The sequence below is a fragment of the Fukomys damarensis genome, unplaced genomic scaffold (genome assembly GCF_012274545.1).
Source record: "Fukomys damarensis isolate Sample0158 unplaced genomic scaffold, DMR_v1.0_HiC HiC_scaffold_27, whole genome shotgun sequence".
NCBI lineage: Eukaryota > Metazoa > Chordata > Mammalia > Rodentia > Bathyergidae > Fukomys > Fukomys damarensis.
Genome location: NW_022900939.1, coordinates 7,188,742 through 7,213,122, shown reverse-complemented (window position 1 = coordinate 7,213,122; position 24,381 = coordinate 7,188,742). Strand labels below are relative to the sequence as shown.

Genomic DNA, 24,381 nt, shown 5'->3' with positions numbered 1-24,381 from the left:
AGCGCCCCCCAGCTGCTCTCTTCTCTGTGCTCTTATTCTGACAGCTTCTCTGCTTTCTTTGCTGGTCCCTGTCCTGGGCAGCTCTAGGAGACCAGAGCCCTTGGCCATGGAAGTTGAGCCCAAGAAACTGAAGGGGAAGCGCGACCTCATTGTGCCCAAGAGCTTCCAGCAAGTGGACTTCTGGTGTAAGTGGGGCTGGAGACTCAGGGCTGTAGGCCAGGGAGGAGCCCTGGGCCAGGCACTTGCTTGGGGTGTGATGGGTGCAGACTCAGACTCCTCTCAGATCTCGTTGTTGGCCCATTTTCTGGGCGAGAGCACTGAGGCTTGGTGAGGGTTCACTATGCTGTCCCAGGTCCCACGGCCCATAGATGTTCAGCTGCAACTCATACCTAACCCACTGGATTCCAAAGCCTGGCTTGTCTTCCCCATTTTCTAACTTGAGATTCAGGGCTCTGTAGAGCAGGCACATCCTCTGATTCCCCAGGAAGGCAGTGGGTGACTGGGCCTGCTGGGACCCCTGAGTCTTTGCAGTGTGCTTTCCACTGCCCCCTGTCCTGGGGGTGATCCTCCCTCAGCCTCAAGGCCTCCTCCGGGGATCCTCCCTCCCCAGCGTAGCTGAGCCCTGCCTCTTCTTTCCGTCCTTCCAGTCTGCGAGTCCTGCCAGGAGTACTTCGTGGATGAGTGCCCCAACCATGGACCCCCCGTATTTGTGTCTGACACACCAGTGCCCATGGGCATCCCAGACCGGGCGGCCCTCACCATCCCACAGGGCATGGAGGTAGTCAAGGAAGCTGGCGGAGAGAGTGACGTGCGGTGTATAAACGAGGTCATTCCCAAGGGCCACATTTTTGGCCCCTATGAGGGCCAGATCTCCACCCAGGACAAATCGGCTGGCTTCTTCTCGTGGCTGGTGAGTATCCCCTGGGCCGTTCCCCAGAAGAGGCGGCCAGGGACATGGGAGGAAACCAGCAGGGGGAGCCATATGCAGGTCCAAGAGCTTCTCTGCCACCTCTGGACATGGTTGATGGATCTGGCTGGCCCGGAACTCCCGCTGGGTGGCTGTCAACAGATCAGTAAATCACTGAGCTGACTCACCTGTGTGTCTGGCAGGCCTTTCAGGGCAAATAACTTGGAGCCAGGAGCAATGGGGATGCAGAACATGACATTCGGCCCTGAGAGCACTCGTTTCTGGTACAGGGTCAGGTGCTGGAAGAGAAGCCTCCCACATGAGGTCCCAGGTGTTACCTGAGCATGAACACCTGTGGTCGTCGTTCCCAGAAGGGGAATGCAGGATGCCCTGGGACCTCAACTTATGGCAATGTTGATAGCGCCCAAGAATTTGGGGCCTGCGGATGGAGTGTAATGTCAGCCAGCCCTGGTATTCACTATTGAACGTGACCTTGGACAGGCCATTTACTTCTCTCTGTTGTTTTGCAACATGAGGCTAATAATAGCTGATGGCAAGAAGGGAATGAGTCAATATCTTAGCATTCTTGGGATTATGCTTGGCTTAGTGATCACAGTGACTAGCATCTCTTACTACTGTTGGCTTAGTCGAGGGGCTGGCAGAAGGCTTCTTTAGGCCTCGGGCTTAAAGAATGAATCGCAGCTAGGGGTTGGAAGGGGAATGGAAACAGGCTCCCTGCAAACCCAGGAGCTGAAAGAGGAGTTTGGAAAAGTCTGGTGTGGCGGCAGCTGTAATGAGCCCAAGAGGTAGAGAAGAGCAATTGGCGGTGGAGGAGAGCAGGGGGCAGTGCTGGTGCATTTCCTAAGCCAGGATAAGTGCATCCTACATCCTGAGGGCCAGGGAAAGCCACTGACACAGCCTAGTGGAGGGGTGACACAGTCAGACTGCTGCTCGGAAAGTTAGGTTCCTAGGTAGGAGGCTGGGATAAAGGTCCTTGTGAAACAAAGATGGTGCCTTGGACTCAGGTGCCAGATTGGGCAATGTTGAGAGAGATGAAGCAGGGAGAATCCCCAAGGTGGGTTGATGGGTGGGATGTTACGAGGAGGAAGGATTCCCAAGACAACACTCAGGAGTCGAGCCTGACCACTGGACAGTGATGGGAGGCCATGGACGCAGGCAGGCTGGCAGGCCCGAGGTCATTGTTCAGCACATAAATGTTCCTGCTCTGAGTGCCACCTTTGCGTGGTGATGGAGGGCCCTGCCCATACCATGGTGGGCTGATCTGATGTCAGTCCTGAACTCACAGAGCTTACTGTGCAGCAGTGGGATCGATCCATGAAGAAGATAGGTTCATGTGTAATTATGACTCTGACAGTTGATGGCAAGAGAGTGAGGCTGGGAGAAAGTGAACAGCCAGAGCAGTGGTGTGACCAGAGGTCAGAAAAGACTTCCTATTTTTGAGCTGTGATTGAAGGAAGCAAAGGGTCATCAAGTGAAGACTGAGGAGGGGCATCAGGTAGACAGCACTGCAACAGCAAAGGCCCTGTGGTGAGAGGGGGAGGGGTGTGCACACCTAAGCAGCCTGTCTTTGCCCATGCCTGGAGTAGAGCAAACCCAGGATCCTGGAGGAAGGATGGAGACTGAATGTGTAGGCCCAGGGGACAATCTCAGGGCTCTGTCTTTATTTTAAGGACAGTGAGAAGCATTTAAATAATTTGTGATCATTAGGAGTGATATGGTCACATTCGTGTCTGGAGGGGCGACTTTGGCTGCAGCCAGGAGATCTGCTCGGGGACAGAGAGTGAGGCATTGGTCGAGGATGGAGGCCAGAGCGCGGGTCCTAGGGAGGGAGCGTGGTGGAGAAAGCATGGCCAAGACCTGGGAACACAGATGCGCAGACAGTGGACTGGCGTTTGGACTCTTGGAGAGGAGGGCTCTGAATTGCTGGGGGCCTCTGAGGCCTCCACCCTGGAGTAGAGAGTGTCAAGGACAACTCGTGCCATTGCCCTCCTCTTCGTACAGGTCACTAACACGCCTTTCTCTGCAAAAGGGGGCGTGCTGTCAGGGGACCGGATGGGGGGTACGATCAGGATTCCGGTTGTGTCCTTGATGCATTAGGAGTCACCTCCACATGTAGCAGAGTGGTGGATGGGTGGATCTGGAGCTTAGAGAGGAGGCTTGGAGAGGTCACTCGTGAATCATCTGTGCCCAGGTGGCCAGTGGGACTGAGATGTGTGGGTAGCATGTAGGGAGAAGAGAGGTTTATGGTAGCTTTGGTGGCCAACTTGGCAGCCACTCTGCTTGGAAGCCAAGGAAGAGAAGGCGTCAGTTGGATTTAGTGCCTGGGAGAACTCTGGTAACTTTAGTAGCGCAGTGGGTCTCGGCCGAGGGCAATTTTGCACCACAGGGCAGCTGGCAGTGTTGGGAGACACTTTGGCTGTCACAGCTCAGAGTAAAGGTACACTCCTAGCCCCTGGCGGGAAGAAGTCAGAGTTACTGGGAAACAGCATGCCATACCCAGGACAAGTTAGACGCTCACAACAGAGCTGTCCTGCAGAAACTCTGTGGCAACCTGATTACGGAGGTGGCCAGAAGGGCCACTTCGTAGAAGTTTGGTCAGAGAGGGGATAAGGGTGGAGGAGAGAGATGAGACAGAGAGTGGAGGAAGCCATGGGCCAAGGGCGTTGCTAATTGCTGATTAGAGAGAGGTACCATTCTTAAAGCCAATGGGAAAGACCTGCTGAAGGAATGGTTGGAAGTAGAGAGAAGTCTGCCTTGGAAACAGCTGTGGACTGAGCTGTGAGCCAAAATGAACATTTCCTTCCTTAAATTGCAGATATAGAGTTTTTTTATCCCAGCAGTGGGGGACCTGACTATGACAGATTTGGGTACCTGAGAAGAAGGTCGTTGCTGTGATGCTACATAGGGTTCATGAGCCTTTGGAACTGCTGCATGGGAGGTGTTTGGAAAGGCTCAGAGATACTGGCTATAGAAGTAGCCCTAGAATGCTGTAGGCTGAGCTTGATGGAAGACTCTGGTTAGAGCTCAGAGGACCAGAATGCTGATAAAAAGGCAGACCGTAAACACCAGGCTCAGGAAGTTTCAGTGGAGAGCAAGTACTCTGTGGTAGTTGGACTCCAGGCCATGTGTGTTACTCTGCCATCAAATTTGTGTACATTTTGCTCATGGCCTGAGACTTTATTGGAAGCTGAGATTAAGGGTAGTGGATTAATTAATCTGGTGGAGGAAATTCAAGGCAGCCCAGTGTTGAGGCTGTGGCATGGATACTATTGGGAACTTTTAGCCTGCTGTACTTTGAGGATTAAGAGCAAACAACACAGTAGAACAATTTAAAAAGTTTTGCATTTCCCCAAAAAGGAAAGTCCTATAAAGAAAGCTGGGGTCTGCAAAGTTGGAGAAGAGGAGTGCTTGTCTTAGATTAGCATTAAAAGATTAGCAAGCCACATTGAAAAGAAGCCACATGCTTTACAACAAGAAGCTAAGAAAAATAGCTGGAGAGCACATCATACTTTTCATGACCTTGGAACATTCCAGTGGAGACCTTGGACATGGGCAGGTGCAGGATCAGCATCTTTTCTGTCTCTGCAAAGACAGCTGGTAGGGTTGGAGTGGATGGAAGGAGGGAGATGTAGTAGGATGAATAATGTCTCCCCTCACCAGTATGTCCAAGTCCTAGTGCTTGGAACCTGTGAATATGTTTCTTTCTTTGGCTAAGTGGAGTTTGCACATGTGATCAAGTTAAGCATCCGGAGATGGGAAGATTATTTTGAATTATCCTGATGGCCTTGCAGCCCTTGATTGGTGGTGGAGGGAGAGGGCAGCACCATGCGGGGACTTTGACCCTTGTGATCCCGAAAGGTCATGGGTGCTCACAATGGCCCAGGAAGCGTGTGTGTGTGTGTGTGTGTGTGTGTGTGTGTGTGTGTGTGTGTAGCAGGTGCTCAGGCGTCCGTCTGGGGTAACACAGGGATAAGAGCAGCTCTGCCTGTGCAGGCGATGGATGAGACAGGAAGGAAAAGGGGCTGAACGATGGCTCTGATTTGAGGCCAGGGTCTGGAAACTGCACATTCTGAACCTCATGCATTTGTCAGATCCTGTCCCCAGGCCATCCTTGCTGTTATTTATTTATTTATTTATACCTTCTGTCTGGCTTCAAAAACTGCCATCCAGGGCCGGGGATTTAGCTCAGTGGTGCCACCGCCTGCCTCGCAAGCACAAGGTCCCGAGTTCAATCTCAGGTGTCACAAAGAAAAAAAAAACCAAAAAACAAAAACACACTGCCATCCAGCAAAGCCCACTTCTGTGCGCTACCCCTCCGCAGCACACATGTCCTGCACTGCAGCGGACACGGGGGTGACGGTGACGGCAGCATAGCCGCTCAGGAGCCTGTGCTCAGTGCCTCATAGCATCCTGTCCTTTGATTCGGACAGTGTCCCCGTGACACATGCACCCTTTTACTCTTTGCCCAGAAGAGGAAACTGAGGCCCGTGGAGGGTGAGTCACTTTGCATAAAACTAGCATCTGGTTAGTTGCTGAGCTGGGATTCCAACCTATGCAGCCCGGCTGCAGGACTGACCCTCGTTCTACCTCCTGGACCCGTCCACCTCCCTCCCTTGTCCTGCCTCTTGTGACCCCACCCCCCCTGGAGGAGAGCCACTTTCAGGTTACAGAGCACAAGTGAGGGCTGGGGCTGAATGGACCGTTCCCGCCCTGCCTCTCTCAGTGGCCCAGCCACTCGGGCAGGAGCTTTGCATTCACTTCTGCTGTTAAGGGAGAAAAATGCCCCTCCTTCTGCTTTCTCATCCCATTGGAATGCACACACCATAAATCATCGCCAAGGTCGCCCAGGCTGCCCTCGGATCCTGCAGGCTGGGCAGATGCTCCGGTGGGAGGCGCTTGGGGCTGCCATGCGATCACATGGTTTGGTACAGGCGGAAGGAAGAGAAGCTCATGCAGGGTTTCTCTATAGAGTTTTCATTCGGACTCTATCTTGTTCCAGAAAGGATCTAGGGCATCAAGGATTTAGGAAGCATAAAATATACCTTGATGGCACATTACAGCTGAGGGAGAAGAAAGAAAAACCAGAGCGGAGACCCTATGTGGAACCAGGAGCAAGGCGAAAAACGCCCCCCGTTAGCGTCTGGATGCACACTTTGGGCTGACAGGGAGTCAGTCTGGCAGCTTCTGGAAAGCAGGGAAAGGGGATCCCACAGCCCCCGGGCATCCCGACCCAGCCCTGGTGTGGAAGGTGCCAGCAAGCTCTGGAGCGGCTCAGCCATCCGGACACTGACACTGGGGAGATTTCCCAGGGCTCTTAGCAGGGGGACACTGACGGAATAGCCTGCCCGTGCCAGCCAGCCTCCCACCCACCAGCCTCCGAGGTCCTGGGGAGAACAGGTGTGGGGTGGTGCCTCAGTGTTTCCACCCTATAGTGGGGGTTTCTTCTGGAGCTGGGACTTGGATGTGAGAAGGCCTGGGACAAACTCTGCAGAACGGGTCTGAGAGTGCCTGAGTCTTCAAAGGTGTGGGCGCAGACAGTGCCGGCGCCCCCAGCGGTGGCAGGAGCAGGCTGGCTCTGCCAAGGGGAGTGGCACTCGGGGAAGCCAGGTGTGCAGGTAGAAGGGAGTGGACACTTGAGACTCTGTGTGTGTGCACACGTGTGTGTGTGTGCACATGTGCACATGAGCAAGTGCTTCTCCTGCTTGGTTGAATTTCTGTTAACTCTTCATTTTGAAAATGTCAAACTCTGCAGGGAGCTGTAAGTGCGGTCACCCAACACTCTGCCTCCCGAGTCACCAGTTGCTAACACCTTGCACACGTACCTGCATGTGTACACACAGACGTGTGCTTTTCTGCTGGTCTCTTCTTTTCCTGAACTGTCTGAGGCACAGTCAAGCCGCGGCCCTGGTACAGGAGGGCCGACACAGCCCCCGAGCGGTGTCCGAGAAATTTCTGGTCTGTGTGGAGCCCTCCGCCTGCCAGGCTCCTCCCCTCTGCCCTTAGAGTCTGTGAGCCGCCTCTGGGGCCGCGAGGATGGATGACATGGCTTTGTCCCAATAAAACTTTATTTGTGAACATTGCAAGTGGAATTTCATGTAATTTAAAATGAAATTTGAGCCTCGTAGGAATGTGAAAATCATCCAAATGTAATCACACAGAGAGCGTTTTTTTCTCAGTCATTGAAAAAGCCCAAACTGCCTTGGCCCACAGGAAGTATGGAAACAGGCAGAGAAGGTGGTAGAGGATTCTGACCTCCCATGGCTAGTCGTGTGGCCTCTGTCCTGGGTCTCTGTAATCCTGTTATTCTACGCAGGAAGTTTAATGTGGATGCAACACGGTCTCATCCGTGGTCTGTGTTCAGGTTTCTTCAGTGGCCCTGAGCAACGTCCTTTATAGTTTTTCCCGCTTGGGCACCACACAGAGCTTGAGCTCCCGTGTTCCTCGGCCCTCCTTTGTTATGAGTCCCCTTCTTGTGGTTTTTCTCTTTCTGGACATTGCTGCCCTTTGAAGAGTTTGGGCCAACTGTGCCTGGAACTTTCCAGGTTTCGATGGGTTGGATTGTTTCCTTGTGACAGAGTCAGACGACGTATTTCTGGCACAGTAACGCAGTCCCTCCGCGAGCGATGGGGAAGGCAGGGTGTTGGTCAGTGTGGGCTTCTGCCTCAGGCCGCAGCACCTCTGGATGATTCTTGCCTGTGTAGTTATTCGTGGTTTAAAATGCTTTTTCTATTCTTTCTATTCCTTCTGCGTTTATTACTTGACATTCTTCTAGGAAAAAAAACCCATCCCTCTTCCCATCCATCCCTGTTTAGAACTATATTTGCGTGTTTTGTACCCATATGGACTCATGAACTCTTTCGTCGTTCACCATGGTCCTTATCCATTTTGATGTTTAAATTCCCTGCATCTGGCTGGGGAGGGGCTTTTCTTATGATGAATCCTCATCATTGTCTTGGGGCTAGGATTCATGACTTGAAGATTTATCAGCCCATCTCTCCCAGGAATGCCGATTGCTTTTTGTAGGAAAAAGTGTTTAGAAACCAAGATGGCAGAGCCCTAGATGCACAGTTCCTGTCGAGTGTCCTCAGTACGGGCCAGAACTGTGTTGTGAGGCGTGAGTTGAAGCAGATGGCCTGTGGGGTGAGGAACCCGACATTGCAAGCAGGAGACAGGGCATGTGCAAACGCCCAGGGGCAGCCAGGCCATGCCAAGGTGAGGAGTGGCTACAGGGACAAGCAGAAGTACAGAGTGTTTAGAAGGCAGAGTAGGAGATGATCCTAGAAGAAAGTCATTCATTTTGCTTTTTTGGGACAAGGCCTTGTGTTACCCAGACTGACCTCAAAGTCTCCACCTTCTTGCCTCAGTCTCTTGAGTAGCTGGAATAAGCGAGTCACTTTTCTTTTCTTCTGAGATACTGTAGGTTATAAAACACAACTAATTGTATCTCAGTATTCCAGGAGTAAAAATGTGCATTTCAATCTTAAGTTTCCTTTTAATATCACAATTATTAGACGGATTCAGCTTGTGTATCTGTTTTATGAATACGGGTGGTTATTGAATCACAAACCAAATCAATGATTCCTCAAATATAATATGCTAGTGAATCAGTTCTGGCTGCAGCGGAGTGTGTAATTCTCAAAATCTGTTACGCTGGAGCAGAGAAGAGAACAAAAATTATCCGGAACTCGCCCAGTGTTTCCAGCCTCGCCCAACCTTTTGTCCGCCTTGTACATTGCCCCAGTGTTACGCGAATTTTATTTTAATGCTACGTTTAAAGTTATACACAGAAACCTAGGTAAACATAAAGTTTCTTGTAACTTTTAAACAACTAGATGAAAAAAACCCCAGCAATTTACAAATAGGAAATGAATGCAGTTACCAAACCCCAACACAGCTCGAGTTAACAAAACCATTTTACTGTGACGGGTGCTGCTTGTTTACCAGGCGAGTACGGCTGGTGATGACTGCGCTGGGATCCTCGGGGGCTGGGGCTACCGGTGCCGTCCTGTGCCCGTGACGGCTCCGTTCCACCGCTGTCAGTCGGGGATGTTTGGACGCGGCTCCCACAGTGTGCCCCGGCCTTTCCTTTGTCAGCGTTTGCACTTGCACCTGCTCCTTCTTCAGTGGCTCGTGGCAGGGAGCAGTAGGCGTCACTGTGAAGCAAGGTTACCGTTAATGGCAATGGCTTTTAGCCAGGCTCATGTCTGTGATCTCAGCAGTTTGGGAGGCTGAGGCAGGAGGAGGGCAAGTTTGAGTCTGGGCCGAGCCGTTTATCAAGACTGTGTCACCGAACAAAAAGAAAGGGAGAAAGAAAGGGTGGTTGGGGACTGGGTTCAATGCCAGATGGAGAGATAGAGAGATGACGGATGGACGGACGGATGGATATTTGATGGTGGAAAACAGGCCAGAGAAGAGCAGTAAGTGTTTTAGGTTCTGTGGGCCACACCACGCCTGTCACTAGCACAGGTGTCCCTCTGGACACGGGGCTGTGTCCTGCCAACCCGAGCATCGCGAGTCGGGAGGTGGTGAGCACCTGTCCCCCGGGGCCCCAGCTGAGCAGTGAGTGCCGTGTGCTAGACAGGGCTGGTCATTTCCCCTGGGGCCGGGGGCCACCGACACCACCGCGACTCACTGTCAGACAGGACCCTTCTGGACTGGGAAAAGATAAAAATTCAACATGTGAGGCATGGTTCCTTCAGAAGGGATACAGCTTTCGAGGCAGTCGAAAAGTAAAAGAATTGTAAGTGAAACCGTTCTGAGTTGAGGTCGGCCTGCAGGCCGTGCTCTGCACACCACGGTGTACTTCAGTACGAAGTACTTTTTAGAAGTAAAATTTGAATTCCGTATCACTTCCATTTCATGACATATCACTCTTCTTTTGATCTCTCTCTTTTCTCTTTTGTTTTGTCACTGGGGATGGAGCCCAGGGCTTGCACACACTGGCCAAGCGCTCTACCACAGAGCCTCGTTCCCAGCCCCTGATTTATTTTCCATCAATTAAAAACACGCCAGCCATCCCCAGCTGTTGGGCCGTGTGAAAACAGGTGGTGCCTGGGGCTGGCCTGCGGCCATGCTTTGGTGACCCTGGCACGGAACAGCGGTCACGTCCGCTTGCGTGGGCTTTGCTGCTGCCCCTGCTTTATACTCGAGCCTCTGCTGGTCGCCCGCAGTGTGGCCGGTGTCTCCTGTCTCTCCCAGCCGGGCTCCACCCAGAGCTCCGCAGACCTGTTGTTCTGGGCCAGGCTGGCAGACTGGGCTCCCTGTCTGCCACAGGGGTTCTGTGCTTCGGGACCACCTGCGTTCTGCTTGGTCCTGCCCCAGCCCGAGGTCTGGGAGCCAAGAAATACAGCTAGTACACAGCCGCATGGCCAGGGGTGACGGGCCACGCGGTGCAGCGGGCCCAGGGCTCCGTGTGACACAGGGACTGGCCCACTGTAACACAGTGGTCCCCGCACGCAGAAATCTCGTGGTGATTCCTGCCCATTGTTTTTTAAATGTAAGCATGGAATTGCAAATTCTTAGACTGTTGGACCTTGAAGATCTATCCAAAGGCCTAGTGAGAGGGACGTTAGTTCCTGGTGAAGTCCCTGGCCTCGCTAACAAGGGACTTTAGTTCCCCATCCAAGAGAGGACTTGTTGGATCTGTGTTCTCTGAGCTGAATGCAGCACCCCGGGCCCCAGAGACCCTCAGCAGATGACGGCTGGGGTGATGCCAGCAATAACGATGGACCACAGCGGTGCCACATCTGCTCACCAAGTGGTCTTCACGCGCTGACTGCGTCTCACGACAGTCCGGCAGGAGAGCTAGTTTCCTCCCCTCTTACGACACTCGGGCTTCGAAGGCCCAGTTCTTTACGGAGGATGGGGGCCACGGTGGCCAACTGGAGCCCCAGCTCAGCTCGTACGCTGCAGGCCCCCATGTGAACAGCTTGATGCCCATGGGTGCCCTGGCCATCTTTCCACTCCCACAAACCCTCTGCATCCTCCGGGGTAGTTTCCCAGCCTGTGCCATGAAGCTGTTTCCCTTTTTTACTGCTGTGACGCCTTTGACAAATTTTTAAAGACAGCTTTACTAGTCGACACTCAAATGCCACACAGTTCACCCGTTGTGAGTGTGTAACCCAGAAGATTTTAGTGTATTCGTGGACAGGCACAGCCATCACCACCAGCGATTTTCATGACGTTGAGAAATCCTGTATCCTGTGGCAGTCATTTCCCTCTGCCCCTCCCCTGACCCACCTACGCTTATGGAAGCACCGATCTGCTTTCTGTCCACAGATTTCTTATTCTAAATGTTCATCTGAACAAGATCATACAGTGTGTGGTCTTTTGTGCCTAGCTTCTTGCCCTTAGATTATTGTCTTCAAGGTTCAGCCATGTTGTAGAATGTGCCATTCCTTTTCATGGCTGTATAATATTCCATGGTGTGGGTATGCCACGATTATCTGTTCATCTACAGAAGGACAGTGGTTTGTTCCTACCTTTTGGCTGTTACCATAAGCATTCATGTGGTTATATGGTCTCATTTCTCTTGGGCGTAATGCTCAGGAGTACAATTGCTGGGTCATGTGGTAATTCCATGTTTGATTATCTGAGGGCTGCCAGAAAGCAGGTGGACTGTGACAGTCTACATGGGCTTTGATTTCCCTACATTCCTGGCAGTCCTTGTTTTTAATCTGACTTTCGGATAGCCATTCTAAAGTGACTTAGGGTTTTTTTTTTTCCTTCTGCCGTGTTTCTACCTCTTGTTCATTTTGCTGATATTGGAAAAGAGCCATCAGGATGTTCAGGTTGCATACTGAACAATTCCATGGAGTGCAGCCCTGTTAACTGCTCCCCTGGGCCGTGTTGACTACAAAGAACCTTCGAATCCGCACCATGATATTGAACATTTGTTTCTCTCTGGGTTCTCTCGGCCTCAGACTCCTTCCGGGTTACATCTTTGCTGCCTCCTGGATCAGCGCATTCCTCTGCTCTCTTGTCCCCTTACCCAAGGCCCTTGGTGCCAGGCAGGGAGGTCTCTGTGTGGGCTGTTCCTCATGGACCAGTTGAGGACTTGAGGCTGCTGCTCATTGCCTTCTCCGGAGCTTTGTCCCGGTGGGCGGGGGTCACTGTCTCATGCTGGTCCCGCGGCCGGACACACCCAGGGACTGGGGACAGAATCGCTGTCTGAGTCGGGGACAAGGACACGGCCCTCAGCTTGGCCGGCCCTGGTTCCCACCCTGACTCTGCCACCGTGTGCCTCGGGTCTGTCACCTCTTCTGTCCAACCTTCCATAAAACGGGTGCGCAGGGCAAGAACCATGGAGCTGCCGCGTGGATCCGTGGCCCCCGCAGGCCTGGTGCCTGGCAGTGCCGGGCAGGTCACAGCCAGCTTCGCTGCCTCCCACTCCTTCCTGTGGGCTTCGGAAAGGCTCACGGCAGACGGGGAGGCGAAGAACGTGAAACCGGATGCGGATCCTCCGATTGACGGGAACAGGCCTCGCTTACCAGTCTCTGAGGCTCCTGTAAACTTTAAAAAGGAAGGAGATCCTGCCATTTATGATGGCGTAGATGAAGCTGCAGGCTTTGTGCTGAAGAAATGAGCCAGGCTGAGAAGCAGGCGCACTTCCCGAGACCACCCTTGTAGCAGTCTGCTTTCCATCCCAGTGATGAAGCCCCTGGGTCAGTTTGTTTATAAAGACGAAGGTTTGGAGGTTCCAGTCCAAGATGGGGCAGACCTGTGGCTTTGGGCTCTGGTGGCCGTCAGTAGGGGCGCAGAGGGAAGCGAACTGTTCACCTCATGGCCAGGAAGCAAAAGAGAGGAGGGGCCAGGGCCGCACAGCCCCCAGCCAGGGCACAGGCAGGGACGCAGGGACCCCTGGCTGCCCCCGCCGTTGCACGCTTCCCCATGGCGGTGACCAAGCCCGCAATGCGGCCCGGAGGTGCCCCTGATGCACACCTGTCGGCACTTGCACAAAGAGTCCAGGAGAGGCAGACTCAGAAGCCGAGGCAGACGGTGGCTGCCAGGCTGCGGGCAGGGAGACCAGACCGGGCCGTGTGAGTCGCAGAGTGGTGGCGTCGCGTGAGAGGAGCGGTCGTGGAGGTCTTGGGTCGCACACGCGCCATACTGCGCAGCCCAGCCCTGCTGGGAAGGTGGAGCTCGGGTTCGTAAACTGAGTACGTAAAGCAGGGAGGAGCTTTTGGAGATGACAAGTATGTCTGTGGCAGTGGTTTTCCGGGTGTGTGCTTCTGTCCGAGCTCATCGAGTTGTAAGCATTAAATGCGTGTAGCTCTGAGTATTTCTGTCAGGCTCCGTCCAGTGGTTCTCAAAGGAAGAAATTTGATGAAAGGTGGACTTGTATCTCTGAAAGCAAAGCCTCATCTCCTTATTCATTAAATGAGGGCAAAGGGGTGAGAGACCCTGGCACTTGAAATTCTTGAGTCAGTCAAGAAGTTATACACATCGAATGTGCACAACATGCCAGGCACAAAACGCCGGACCCCTGTGCACGGGAGGCCCAGCTTGCACCCTTGGAGGTCAGGTTGGCAGCCCAGGCCTTCACGATGTCAGACCTGCTGTCTAGCTTGGGTGTCCTTCACTCTGTGAATCTGGGGAGAGCAGAGACCAGAGTCCCCATTGAGGTTCAAGTCCAGGACGGCCTCCTCCTCCTGCGGTCCTCCGTTGCCTCAGCTGGAGAGAGGATGGGGAACAGTGGTGACGGAGGCCGATGCCGTTTGCCTCCCAGGGGTCTCGGGAGAGGCGTTGCGGTGAGCCAAGGTCCATCGGCTGCCCTGCATGGCTTCGCCCATCATCTCTGTCCCCACTCTGTGCTACGAGGAGGTGCAGGGTGGAAAACCAGGGTGCTTAATGGCTTCTGTGGGTTCTTGGAAAGTTGCAAACCGATCGACTTTTTGAAAATCCAGTTTCTGTAACATCTGGTCATGGCTCCGTGTGAGGAGCCCGGCGGTGAGTCCCCGATGGCAGCCGATGCTTGGTTGCAGAGCGTGGCCCCTGCCAGTGGAAAGTCAGCCCACGCCTGGCGGGTTTGCGGGAGCTGAGGCTCCGGGAGAGGTGGGAGGGGCACCCCCTCCACCCTGCAGCCTGGGTAAAGCGGGGCCTGACTTCCACTCCAGCTTCCTGTGTATTTTCTGTCTGGTGGGGCTGAGTTACCGAACAGCTCTGCACCTCAGCTTCCTAATCTGTGCCGTGAGGACAGACCCCGAAATCCGCCTCATAACTTGTGAGTGCTAATGTGTCGGGCTATCAGAGAACTTGGCCCGGAGTGGCGGCTGCTGGTGCCGTTGTATCACCCCTGGTGTCATCAACCACGACCACGGTCAGAAAGAGCACTCTGTCCCCATGGACCAGGCTGCACCCAGGTGGCCAGAATGTTTGCCCTCGTGTTGTAGCGTCTGTGTACTTAGGACCACGTGACCTCACTTTTAGAATTTGGGGTCACTGAGGACTACGGGCCTGGGACTCTCGTCTCCTGTCCTCCAAGTCCTCAGCGTAGTCTCTGTGTCCTCACAGAGCTCCAGCTCAGACTTCCTGTGTCCTACAGGAGCCCCCCACCCATGGGCCCAGTGGCCCCTCTCCTGGGTCCTGCTGGGTCTGAGAGCAAAGACGCCGTCACCATCCCCCAGCCGTCACGGTAGCCACTCTGCCAGTGACCCCTGTCAGGTGAATGACCGCTTGCTCGGGAAGATCCTGGCTAGTGGGGAAGCTAATCCAAGTGACGAGGCTCAGAGAGCCCTGGTCCTCCCCCCACCCGGACTTAGTAGTGGTCACGAACATCCGATCCTTTCACACTCACGGTCACAGTCACGAGTGCAGTGCTGATCGTGGTTTCCACATCCGTGGTGCCCGCGGTGCTGCAGGCGTGGTCTTTACTCCGTGTTACGGAAGGGGGAAACTGAGGCATGGCCGCTGAAACCAGCTGCCAAGGCCACTCAGCTTGAACGTGGTGAGGCCAAGCTCCTGGCCAGCTTCTCTGGCTCCGGGACTCCTGCTCCGATCGGGTGCTCCCACCGCTTGCTGGAGACTCAGCTTCTTTGCTCCCTCAGGACAGAGAGGAGCAGTCAGAAAATGCGGAGGCAGAGTTGTTGGCACTGAAATAAAGGACGGGGATCCCGGGACTTCGGGGCTGCGGGGAAGGGGGCTGCAGACTGCGAGGAGGGGCAGCCTGAACTGCTAGTTTTGTCTTTTCATCTCTCTGTTTTTTAAACACAAAGGCAGTTTGGTCTCACAGACAGACACACGAAGCCCAAGTGTCCTCGCTCCCCTCTTCCGCCCCCAGTGTCTGGGATGTCCGTGCCTGGTGCCCGTGCAAACGAATGCACGGGGGCCTGGGGGTGGGACTCAGTCCCCCCAGCAGTGCAGAAATCAGAAATCAGAACGAAACGTGTCGGCACGGTGGCGTGCCGGTGATGGTTTGACAACCTCCCGGCGAGGGTGCGCCCGTATCTGTGGTGTAAATGTTCTCACGTCCAGGCAGCGTGAAATCCCAGAATGTGCACCTGGGAAGGGGCACGCAGTACCGTCCGTCTAAGATGTGGTGTTTCCACCTCACAGGCTCGGTGGACGCAGGACCCCCACCCGCCAGAGCCCTGACGGTAACAAAATACCCCAGATGATCCACTTTGCAGCAGGAGAATTTGCTTTTGCTCTCAGATTCAAAGGGGATCTTTCAGATATGGCAGCACAGACAACTGTGAAATCATAGGGCAGTGGTACATTTTGAGCATTACCTTTAAAAGTTTATAATTTATTGAATCATAATTTTATACTATTCAATTTTAATAATGGCTTTGTCTAGCAACTCATGCACAAAATCCCCGAAAATTTAACAGTTAAGCCCTGTTAGTTCAAGCCATCTCCAGCATACCACTTCTTTCTGTTTTGCTAAAATACTAGCACTACATAATATTTTTTAAAACTTGCTTTTGACCTAAAAGGCTCTTCATGCCGCCATTTCTTCCTTCAGCCGGTGTTTACCATGTGTCATTCATTGTGTTTAAGAACGGGGTCACCGGCATGATGGGAGAACCATGTGCTAAGGGTCAGATCAGGAAAGGCCCATTCCCCGGAGGTGACATAATCTGAGACCCAAGAAATGAATGGGGACCCCAGGCACCCAAAAATTGGTGGGGAAAAGTTGACAAAGGGTATGTTCACTGGAAGCTCGACAGCCATGCAAAGCAGTGCTAGTGGACATCATTCTTGGAAGAATCCTCCAGGGGTAGCAACAGGAGGGCTGCGTACCAGCTTTCCTCGGAGGCAGCTCCCTTGGTGGAGGGAAGCAGGATGAGCTGGAGGCTGAGAGCACCTTCAACTGCATCTTGGGATTTTCTTGCGGGAAAAGGAGAGAAGGATCTGAGATAAATATAACTGGTGTGAATTTCCTTGGCTCTCGCTGACGGGCAGTGTTTGCGGCCGTGTTATTCCCCGTCTTTTCTGAATGCTCGAAGCAGCTTGTGATCGTTTTCATAAGAACAGAGGAGAGGCCTGGGCACGGAAGCGACGCGGTTTAAAGGTGAGCTCCCAGAGCACTGTGGCTGCAGACGAGAGCAGGGGCGGGGAAGCCCAAGGCTGGTGGGATGGATCTGCAGGATCTGCAGGGAGGCTCTGCGGGCCTCGAAGGCTGAGACAGAAGTTGGAATTTGGTCCTAGGTGCAACTTTTAAATCTAGAGCTTGTGAGTGATGTGGTTTTGGGCAGAACTGATGGAGCTTTGAGACTCACAGGAGGGCGGTTAGCTTGGAGTTCAGGCCCGTGGGGGGCTGACCTAGCTCAGAAGCCCACACTTACACCCCACACAGCAACTCCACCTCTGTGGTGCTACTAGAAGAGGAAGGAGAGAGGACGTGTCCCGGGGAAGTCAAAATGAATGAAAGAAAAGATGGTTCTGAAGAAGAACCAGTTACAAACTCAGACGGGGTGGGGGTGGATTTGTCACTGAATGGAAGGTATTTACTTAAAAAGGAAGAAAGGGCCAGGTGTGGTGGTGCGCACTTGTAATCTCAGCACTCGGGAGGCTGAGGCAGGAGGATCACTGTGAGTTTGAGGCCAGCCTGAACTGCAAAGGGAGACCTTGCCTCAAAAAACAGAAACAACAGGGCCGGGGATTTAGCTCAGTGGTTCCACCGCCTGCCTCACAAGCACAAGGACCCAAGTTCGATCTCCCGTACCATAAAAGCAAAAACCAGAAACAATAAATAAACAAACAACGCCCCCCCAAATAAAGAAGAAAGAAAAAAAATGTATAGAGAGTGAATGCATTGGAAGAGAGTCCTGAGAAATGTTTCTGGAGACTGTCTAGAAAAATAAAGAGAGGAAAATATGTTACTGTCATGTGTGTTTCGCAGAAAGAGAGCTAGATAAAATGGCTGAAAAGCTATACTCACAACTTCATGGGTGAGAATTGTTAGAATCCAAAAAGAAACACAAATCTTCAGTTTGAAAGTGCTAATCGAGGAAAGAAGAGAATTCTATGAAATAAATCTCTCCTTCAAAACAGCAGACAGTCAAGAGTAAAGAGAAAAGTCATCGAATTTACCATAGTGGTGTCTCTAATTCCAGCACTGAGGAGGCTGAGGAAGGAGAGTCACAATTTCAAGGCCAGCCTGGGTGACATAGCAAGAGGCCTGTCTGACTACAGGGTGAGACTCTGTGGCCAAGAACAGAAATCAAACAAAACATTTACCATAGACAGATTACCCACAGAAGCCCGACATTAGACTTGCAGTAATTTGCTTATGACCCTAGGGCTTTTGGAAGGTCTTGATTTGTGCTGAAAGAAAAAAAAAAAAAAAAAAAGTCTTGAAAAGAAAAAAATCCCGTGCCTCGATAGTCAAGACTGATGGTGAAATAAAGACGTTTTTACAGAAGTGATCCCGCCCCAAACCCTTGAATGTTTGCTGTTGGGGAGAGGCAGGGCCCTCTCGAGTCTCAAGCGCCCACTGTCCTGGTGTAGACAGTGTCTCCCACAGACCTGGAGGGAGTGGGCTGGATTCCGCTTTAGTAGTCACAGCTCGAGGCTGCTGGAGAGGGTGTTCACTGGCCATGTGGCTGGGTTTTCTGTCAAGACCAAGGGGAGAGGTTGTCCTGTCGGTGTCCTCCCTTCTCCCAGGAAACCAGGACACCCAGGAGGGTCTTGTATTTTCCAGTGATCCTCAGAATACGGAGTAGGTGGAGGATGGTGACAGGGACTTCTGGTGCCCACTTGGGTTTCGGTGGCAGAGGGAAGGGAGATGGGGCAGCAGTGGGACCGGGCCCCGGGCCCCACGCCCAGGACGTGAGAGCACCTTCTGGAATAGTCCGCTGTAGCCTGTCTCTGTCTTCCAGATTGTAGACAAGAACAATCGCTACAAGTCCATTGATGGCTCGGACGAGACCAAGGCCAACTGGATGAGGTGAGTCCTTCCCCCTGCTGGGTCCTGGAGCTCCAAGGGCCCTGGAAAGAGGCCAGGGGCGTGTTGGGCCTGTGGGGTCTCCAGGTGGAGGTGGCTGTTCGTATGGTTTGGGACATGTCTAGCTTTGGGGGACCCCCATCCCCGAGGCTTCCGTGAGGGGCTGCTAGAGGCTGCACCCTTCTCAATGCCTCTGGGGGACCCAGGGCCCAGGCTTCTGGCTGTGCTCCTGGTGGGATGAAGAGCGCCTGCCTGCCACCCTGGGCAGCCTTGTCCCTGGCCCCCATGGGACCGAATCCTCTGGAGACTCTCTAGCTCAGACCTGGAGTGGCTTGAGGGCTTTCAAAGGTGGATGTGCCCTGCCCAGGGTGTGGGGCAGGAGTTTGAGCCAGGAAGGGCCTGAAAGGCCAGGCAGAGAGCAGGAGGCTGAGTGCAGGTCACTCCAGGTGGCTGGCTGCGTCTGGCCTGTGCTGTGTGCCCACACCCTGCTGGCAGGTGTCAGTGGGGCGGGAGGTCACACTGCCCTGTGGCCCCCTCCTTGGTGGCTTCCCTCTGGGACCTGGGGCAGCAAGTGGGGTGCAGATCTGGGTAGGAGGCGAGGGAGGCCTTGGGGGCTGGGGCAGGGCCTGCGGTCATCTGTGCAGCACCCTCAGCCGCGGATGGGGACGCTGGTCCCAGGTGCCCCCACTAAGATGTACGCCAAGGGACATCTGGCTTTCAACCCTAGTGTTTCCCAGCAGTGAGAGGTGGGTTGGAGGAGGGCAGCACGATGAGGTTCCCGTCCCAAGCCCCGTCCGGGAGGCCCAGGGGTTGAGCTGCAGTGTCCGCTCCCAGAGTACCCTGGCCTCACCTCTGGCCTGTTGGGACAGCTGTTTTCAGGGCCACTGAACAGGCAGGGGAGCAGGGACGCCAGGGGGAGGGAATTTCCACCTTGCAGTGCGGCACCAGGCTCTTGCTCCCTGACCTTCCACACGGTCCGCTCAGCCCCTGCCCTGAATGTGCCCTAGAAGGCGTGTGACACGCCTGGTGGCCTGCTTCTCCTGCACCCCTGGGCATGGGGCCGCTCAGCTCCACCCTTCATTCCCCCATGCCAAGTGCCTGCGCCCACTGTGACCCCAGGCCGGGCCTGGTCCTGCCTTGGCCCTCCCAGGTTCCCACCGCCACCACAGAAATGGCTCTTTCTAATACTGCTGCTTTGTGGGGGCAGAGACAGTCCTGCAAGGGCCTGGGCAGAAGAGGAAGGGCCTGTAACACGGGCCTCCAAAGGGGCACGAGGGCCATCAGTGGGCGGCAGAGAGCAGCCTGCTGGGCTCTCTGTGGTTCGCGCTGACCTGGCTCTGGCAAGAAGGAGGCTGGCGTGACGGGCCGAGCTGTCCTGTGCTGTCACTTCCAGGGCTCTAGGACGCTTGGCCCACGGCTCTGAGCCTGTTCCGCCTTCCACCTCTGAGCTTTTGCCTGGGGATAAGCCTTTCCCACAGCCCCAAGGAAGGAAGTGCCCCACCTGGACAGGGGGCCACCAGCTGGCACCCAGAGCAGGCAAGGTCTGGCTCAGTGTTATTGCAGTCAGGGCCATGGCTCTGGACTTCAGGACAGAGATCCCTCCGAGCAGAGCCTGGGGCCCACTGTGCCAGTGTGGGCTCTGTTCTGCTCCCACTCCCGGGCCTGTCCCAGGAGCTACTGGGTGGTGGCCCCCAGCTCAAGCCAACTCAAGGAGCAGGGGGCTCAGGTGTGTATACAGCTTTCATTCCGACATCTTGCAAAAGGACAGACCCTTTTAGTGGCACTGTTAGGACTTAGGCCTTAGGGACAACGCAGTGGCATTAGCTCCTATTGGGTAAGCAGTGGGCCAGGAAGGCAGGGGACACTAATGTTTTTGAACGTTGGCCTGTGGCCACCCTAGGCTAGGTGCTCTATTTTGTGTCCTTGGGGGCATTTGGCAGTGCTTTGGGGCGTGGTTGGTCACAGTTTTATGGGCAGATGCTACCAGGTCGAAACCAAAGGACGCTAGTAAGAGTTCTACATTGCAGGCCACCCCCTGCCCCTACATAATTTTTCAGTTGAGAAAAATACATCAGATTCTCTGGCAGCCTGGGAGGAGGCCCTGGAGGGATCCCTCTAATGTTCCAGTGGCCCCCAAAAGACTCAGCCTAATCACATCTGAGTGAAGGCCCAGCTGGGGTCCCAAGCCCCCAGCCTTCCTCTCCCGACTCCCGGTGTTTGCAGGGAGCACGGGGAGGGGAGGTGGGGATCATGGTGTCGCTGACCTGACTGTCACCGTGGTTTTTGCAGGCACAGGAGTGAATGAGCTCTGGGATCCTACTGCACCCTGGGGACTCTGGGGTGGACCTTTGAATCCTTGTAGCACTAATTAAAGACTGGACAGAGCCTCGCTGTGTCCCTTGCCCAGTGCCCTGGCTGCTCAGTGGGGATGGAAGCAGTGGACGCTTGTGAGCTCCTCTCCTGCCCCCAGAAAACCAAAGCAGCGCCCCCAAAGGAACTGCAGGCAGTGCTGCTGCGGGAGGGGAGCCTGTCCTCCTACGAACACACAGAGGTGGCCACTTGGGGGATAGATGGGAGGGAAGTGAGCACGAGTGACAGAATAAGCTGTGCGATCACACACTAAGAGGGGCGCCACCAGCGGATGCCACAGGCCGCCAGCGGTGTGGATGGCCTCCTGGTTAAGCGCTCTCCCTCCAAGTCTTTCAGTTGGCCACAGGGCCAGGGCTAAAGGTCGCTTTAGAGGTGCAGCGGTCTAACCCTGACCCCAGTAAAGGTCCCGTACTCTTCAGAGCTCTTGCTGTCATTGCGAGGGAGCCTGGTGTGGTCGTCACTCCCTTTGTGCCTGGGAGTGGGAGGTGGGCAGGTTGAACGATGGGCCTCCCCCGCCCTCCTGTAAACCCTCCAGTAAGAGGTGAGGCAGGGGCCCCACCCGGCTCAGTGGAAGGGACCTCTGAGCAGGAGGAGGGTGTGGTGGGGCCAGCTCGAAGCCCCGTGCCTGCTGGCTCCCCAGCTGGGGGCGCAGTTAGGAAGGAGGAGGACCAGCCCGCGGTGACGGTCATTTACCCAATTGTGCTTTGTGGGATATTCAACCCAAGGAATGTGGTGCCCCTGGCCGAGCGTAAGAGGAAGCCCAAGTTCTCCAAGGCGGAGCTGGACATTCTGGTCACAGAGGTGACCCGCCACGAAGCGGTTCTCTTTGGGAGGGAGACCATGCGGCTGTCCCATGCCGACAGGGACAAGATTTGGGAAGGCATAGCTCGGAAAATCACCTCCATCAGCCAGGTCCCCCGCTCCGTCAAGGACATTAAGCACCGATGGGATGACATGAAGCGCAGGACCAAGGACAAGCTGGCTTTCATGCAGCAGTCACTGTCAGGCCCTGGGGCCGGCGGCCGGGCGCCCACTGTCGTGCTCACCGCCCACGAGAGGGCCATCGAGTCAGCGCTGCTCACAGCCCGCTCCGGGCACAGCTTCCCCAGGGCCCAGCTGGACGGCACCGGCACCGACAGCCCATCGAGCAGCTGTGAGTATCACCTGCCCGGGCCCCGCCGGCCTGGCTCGGTGGCTTCCAGCCAGAGTCCCTCCCCTGCTCCCTGGCCCTCTGCGGCCTGCTCACTCCTCCCACCGCCACGCCTGTCCCGTGTCCACTCCTTTCGGTGCCTTTATTCCGGAGAACTCACCGAGCATCTCTGTGCCGGGACAAGGAAGAGAGCTGTGTAGAAAATATAGAAAAGGGTGATCTAAGCATGCAGCGGGTATTTAAGTTTTTACAGTGCAGGAATTGCAGTGACAGACACATTGCCATCCATTCCCCTCAAAAATCCTCCGCCTCATTTGAGACACGTTTAGCACATCATTCCTGCCACTTTCTGAAGCACTGGGGGCGGTCCTCTCCTGTGAGTGTCTTCACAAGGAGTGATCAAAACTTGGGTGGATGTCGCTGCTGAGAAGGGCAGTGTGTCCCATCCTTTATTCCCCGGACCTGGCACTGTGAGACTTCTGGTCCTTCCCCAAATCAAAATGACCATGGCAGGTAAACGTTTTGAATCCATTCAGGACAGCAAGGCAGCCACAACAGGGTAACTGAACACGTGAACTAGGACTTCCAGACCGGCTTTCAGAAAGCAATAAAAAAACAGGATCAGTGCGTTCAAAGGGAGGGGGAGGATTTTGAGGCAATGTGTCTTTTACTATAATAACTTTTTTAAAATTTTAAATATTTACTATGGTTTTCGCCTACGCTGCCACATATAGACCCCACTCTTGTGAACGCCCTGGCCTGGTGGGGATAAGCAAACGTAATTAAGTAATTGCAGGAGCCAGTCGGTGAGGAAGGGATGGAAGCTGACTCAGTCTAGTGAGCACTGACTTCCGGGCCTGAGAACTGTGCAGTTGCAGGGCCACCCTGGGCCGCACACTCTGTGGACGCAGTGACCTTGACATTCAGAGCGGCTCTTTGCCCCAGGGGCTCTGCGATTGCTGCTTTCTGCATTAGGCCTCGCCCCTCGGCTTCAGCAGCCCTGCCTGAGAGAGCAACGGAGCTGTAGGAACGAGGGTTCGGAGGAGTTAAGCAGGCCTGGCGTGAGGTGCAGAGGAGGGGCCGGCCGAGTGTGCAGGCTGGGAACAGCATGTCCGAGGCCACATCAGGAAGGCGCTTGGCACGTTCTGGGGACACAGCAGCCAGGGACGCCTCGGGGTAGCAGGCAGGGGGAGGGGCAGGGCCAGGCCCCCCCCAGAAAGATCGGCCGGCTGCTTTCTCTCCCGGTCTGGACCACTTGCTTTATTTCTGTTTTATTCCCTGCACTCCGTCTAGTGTGCTCTTCTTCCTTCTCGGGCTTCTTTCTGGCTGCCTGAGGCGTCTCAGCTCCCCCTGTGCCGCCCGCCCCCCAGGTACTCCACGTCCCCACCCCTCATCTTCAGGGCCTGTTCCTGCCTTTCCCCACCGTCTCAGAAGGCCTTGGAGGCCAGGGACCTTGGGCTGCCTTCCCAGCTGGGGCTCCTCAGAAGCAGAAGCAATCAGGGCTCTCCTGGTGGGGCTGCGCCCTGTTTCCATCGGCCGCTGTTTGCCCCACCCCACCCTGCATCACAGCTCTCACAGAACGGGAGGCCAGGAGCTGGGCAGGAAGGTGATTCACAAAGACCTCGCCTCCCTTCCCAGGCCCCTTGCCACGGGGATCCACTCATTTCCTGTTTGCCTGGGGCTCCTGACAGGTGGCCATTCCCAGACCCGGGAAGGGAGATCAGCGGGTCTGACTTCCTTGTACCCAGGCAAGGGAATGAACCTCTTGAAACAGGTGGCCCCAGATGGATTCAGAGCCAGGACGTGAATCCAGGTCTGCCAGATCCTTGTGAATCAGGGTTTGTCCAAGCCTCAGGGTTCCCCACTGATGAGAGAAAGAAAGGGCCCAGCATACAGAAAGGTGACTGCCCCACCCCTGCCCTCCTCACCCATCATCTCCCCGGCACCAAAGGGTCACCATGGGTAACCTGGCTAGCAGGAGTGCCCCCCCACCAGTGACCAGCTGGTGCAGCCAGCCAGGCCTTGGTGGCCTGGGGAGGGAGGGAAGGGCATTGCCACGGTGGGCTCACACTTGTCACCCTCTGGGATCTTGGGGGAGGCTCTGGCTGCTCTGCCTCCAAGCAGGCTCGAGTGGCCCCAGGCTCTGGGGAGCAGGCGTCACCCCTGCAGCCTGTCGATATTTCTTTTGTGACCGAGCGCACACGAGTGGGGAACGTGATGTGCCGGGCCTGGCAGCCCACCATGGGGGACAAGGGGACTGCAGGGCTGGGGGTTTACCCTGCACTGTCCCGCCCACTGCGGTGCCGCCTGTCCCTCCAGCCTGAGAGCATCCTTCAGCTGTTTTCAAGCTGCAGATTACAGCATGGCCACAAGGTGGTCCCAGGCAACCCAGGAAGCACGGAGGCCAACCCATGGGGACACCACAGTGGCCTTAGGCAGATGTCATTGATCTCAACTACTCTTCTTACAACCCAGCTGGTGGCCACTAGTTTGGGCACGTGGATAGAGCAGCCATTGCCGTGACTTTGCAGGAAGCCAATCAGA

General features: G+C 54.8%; 1 protein-coding gene across 2 annotated transcripts in view; it reads left to right on the top strand.

Annotated features, from left to right (window-relative positions):
- Prdm11 (PR/SET domain 11) overlaps positions 1-24,381 on the top strand; it is a 40,345-nt gene that overhangs the window by 1,109 nt on the left and 14,855 nt on the right. For both annotated transcript variants that reach the window (XM_010612499.3, XM_019205799.2), the window contains exons 2-4: positions 82-185; positions 648-910; positions 18,253-18,320. In XM_010612499.3, coding sequence (XP_010610801.2) covers positions 82-185; positions 648-910; positions 18,253-18,320 — 435 coding nt within the window. The remainder of the gene's footprint in view (positions 1-81; positions 186-647; positions 911-18,252; positions 18,321-24,381) is intronic.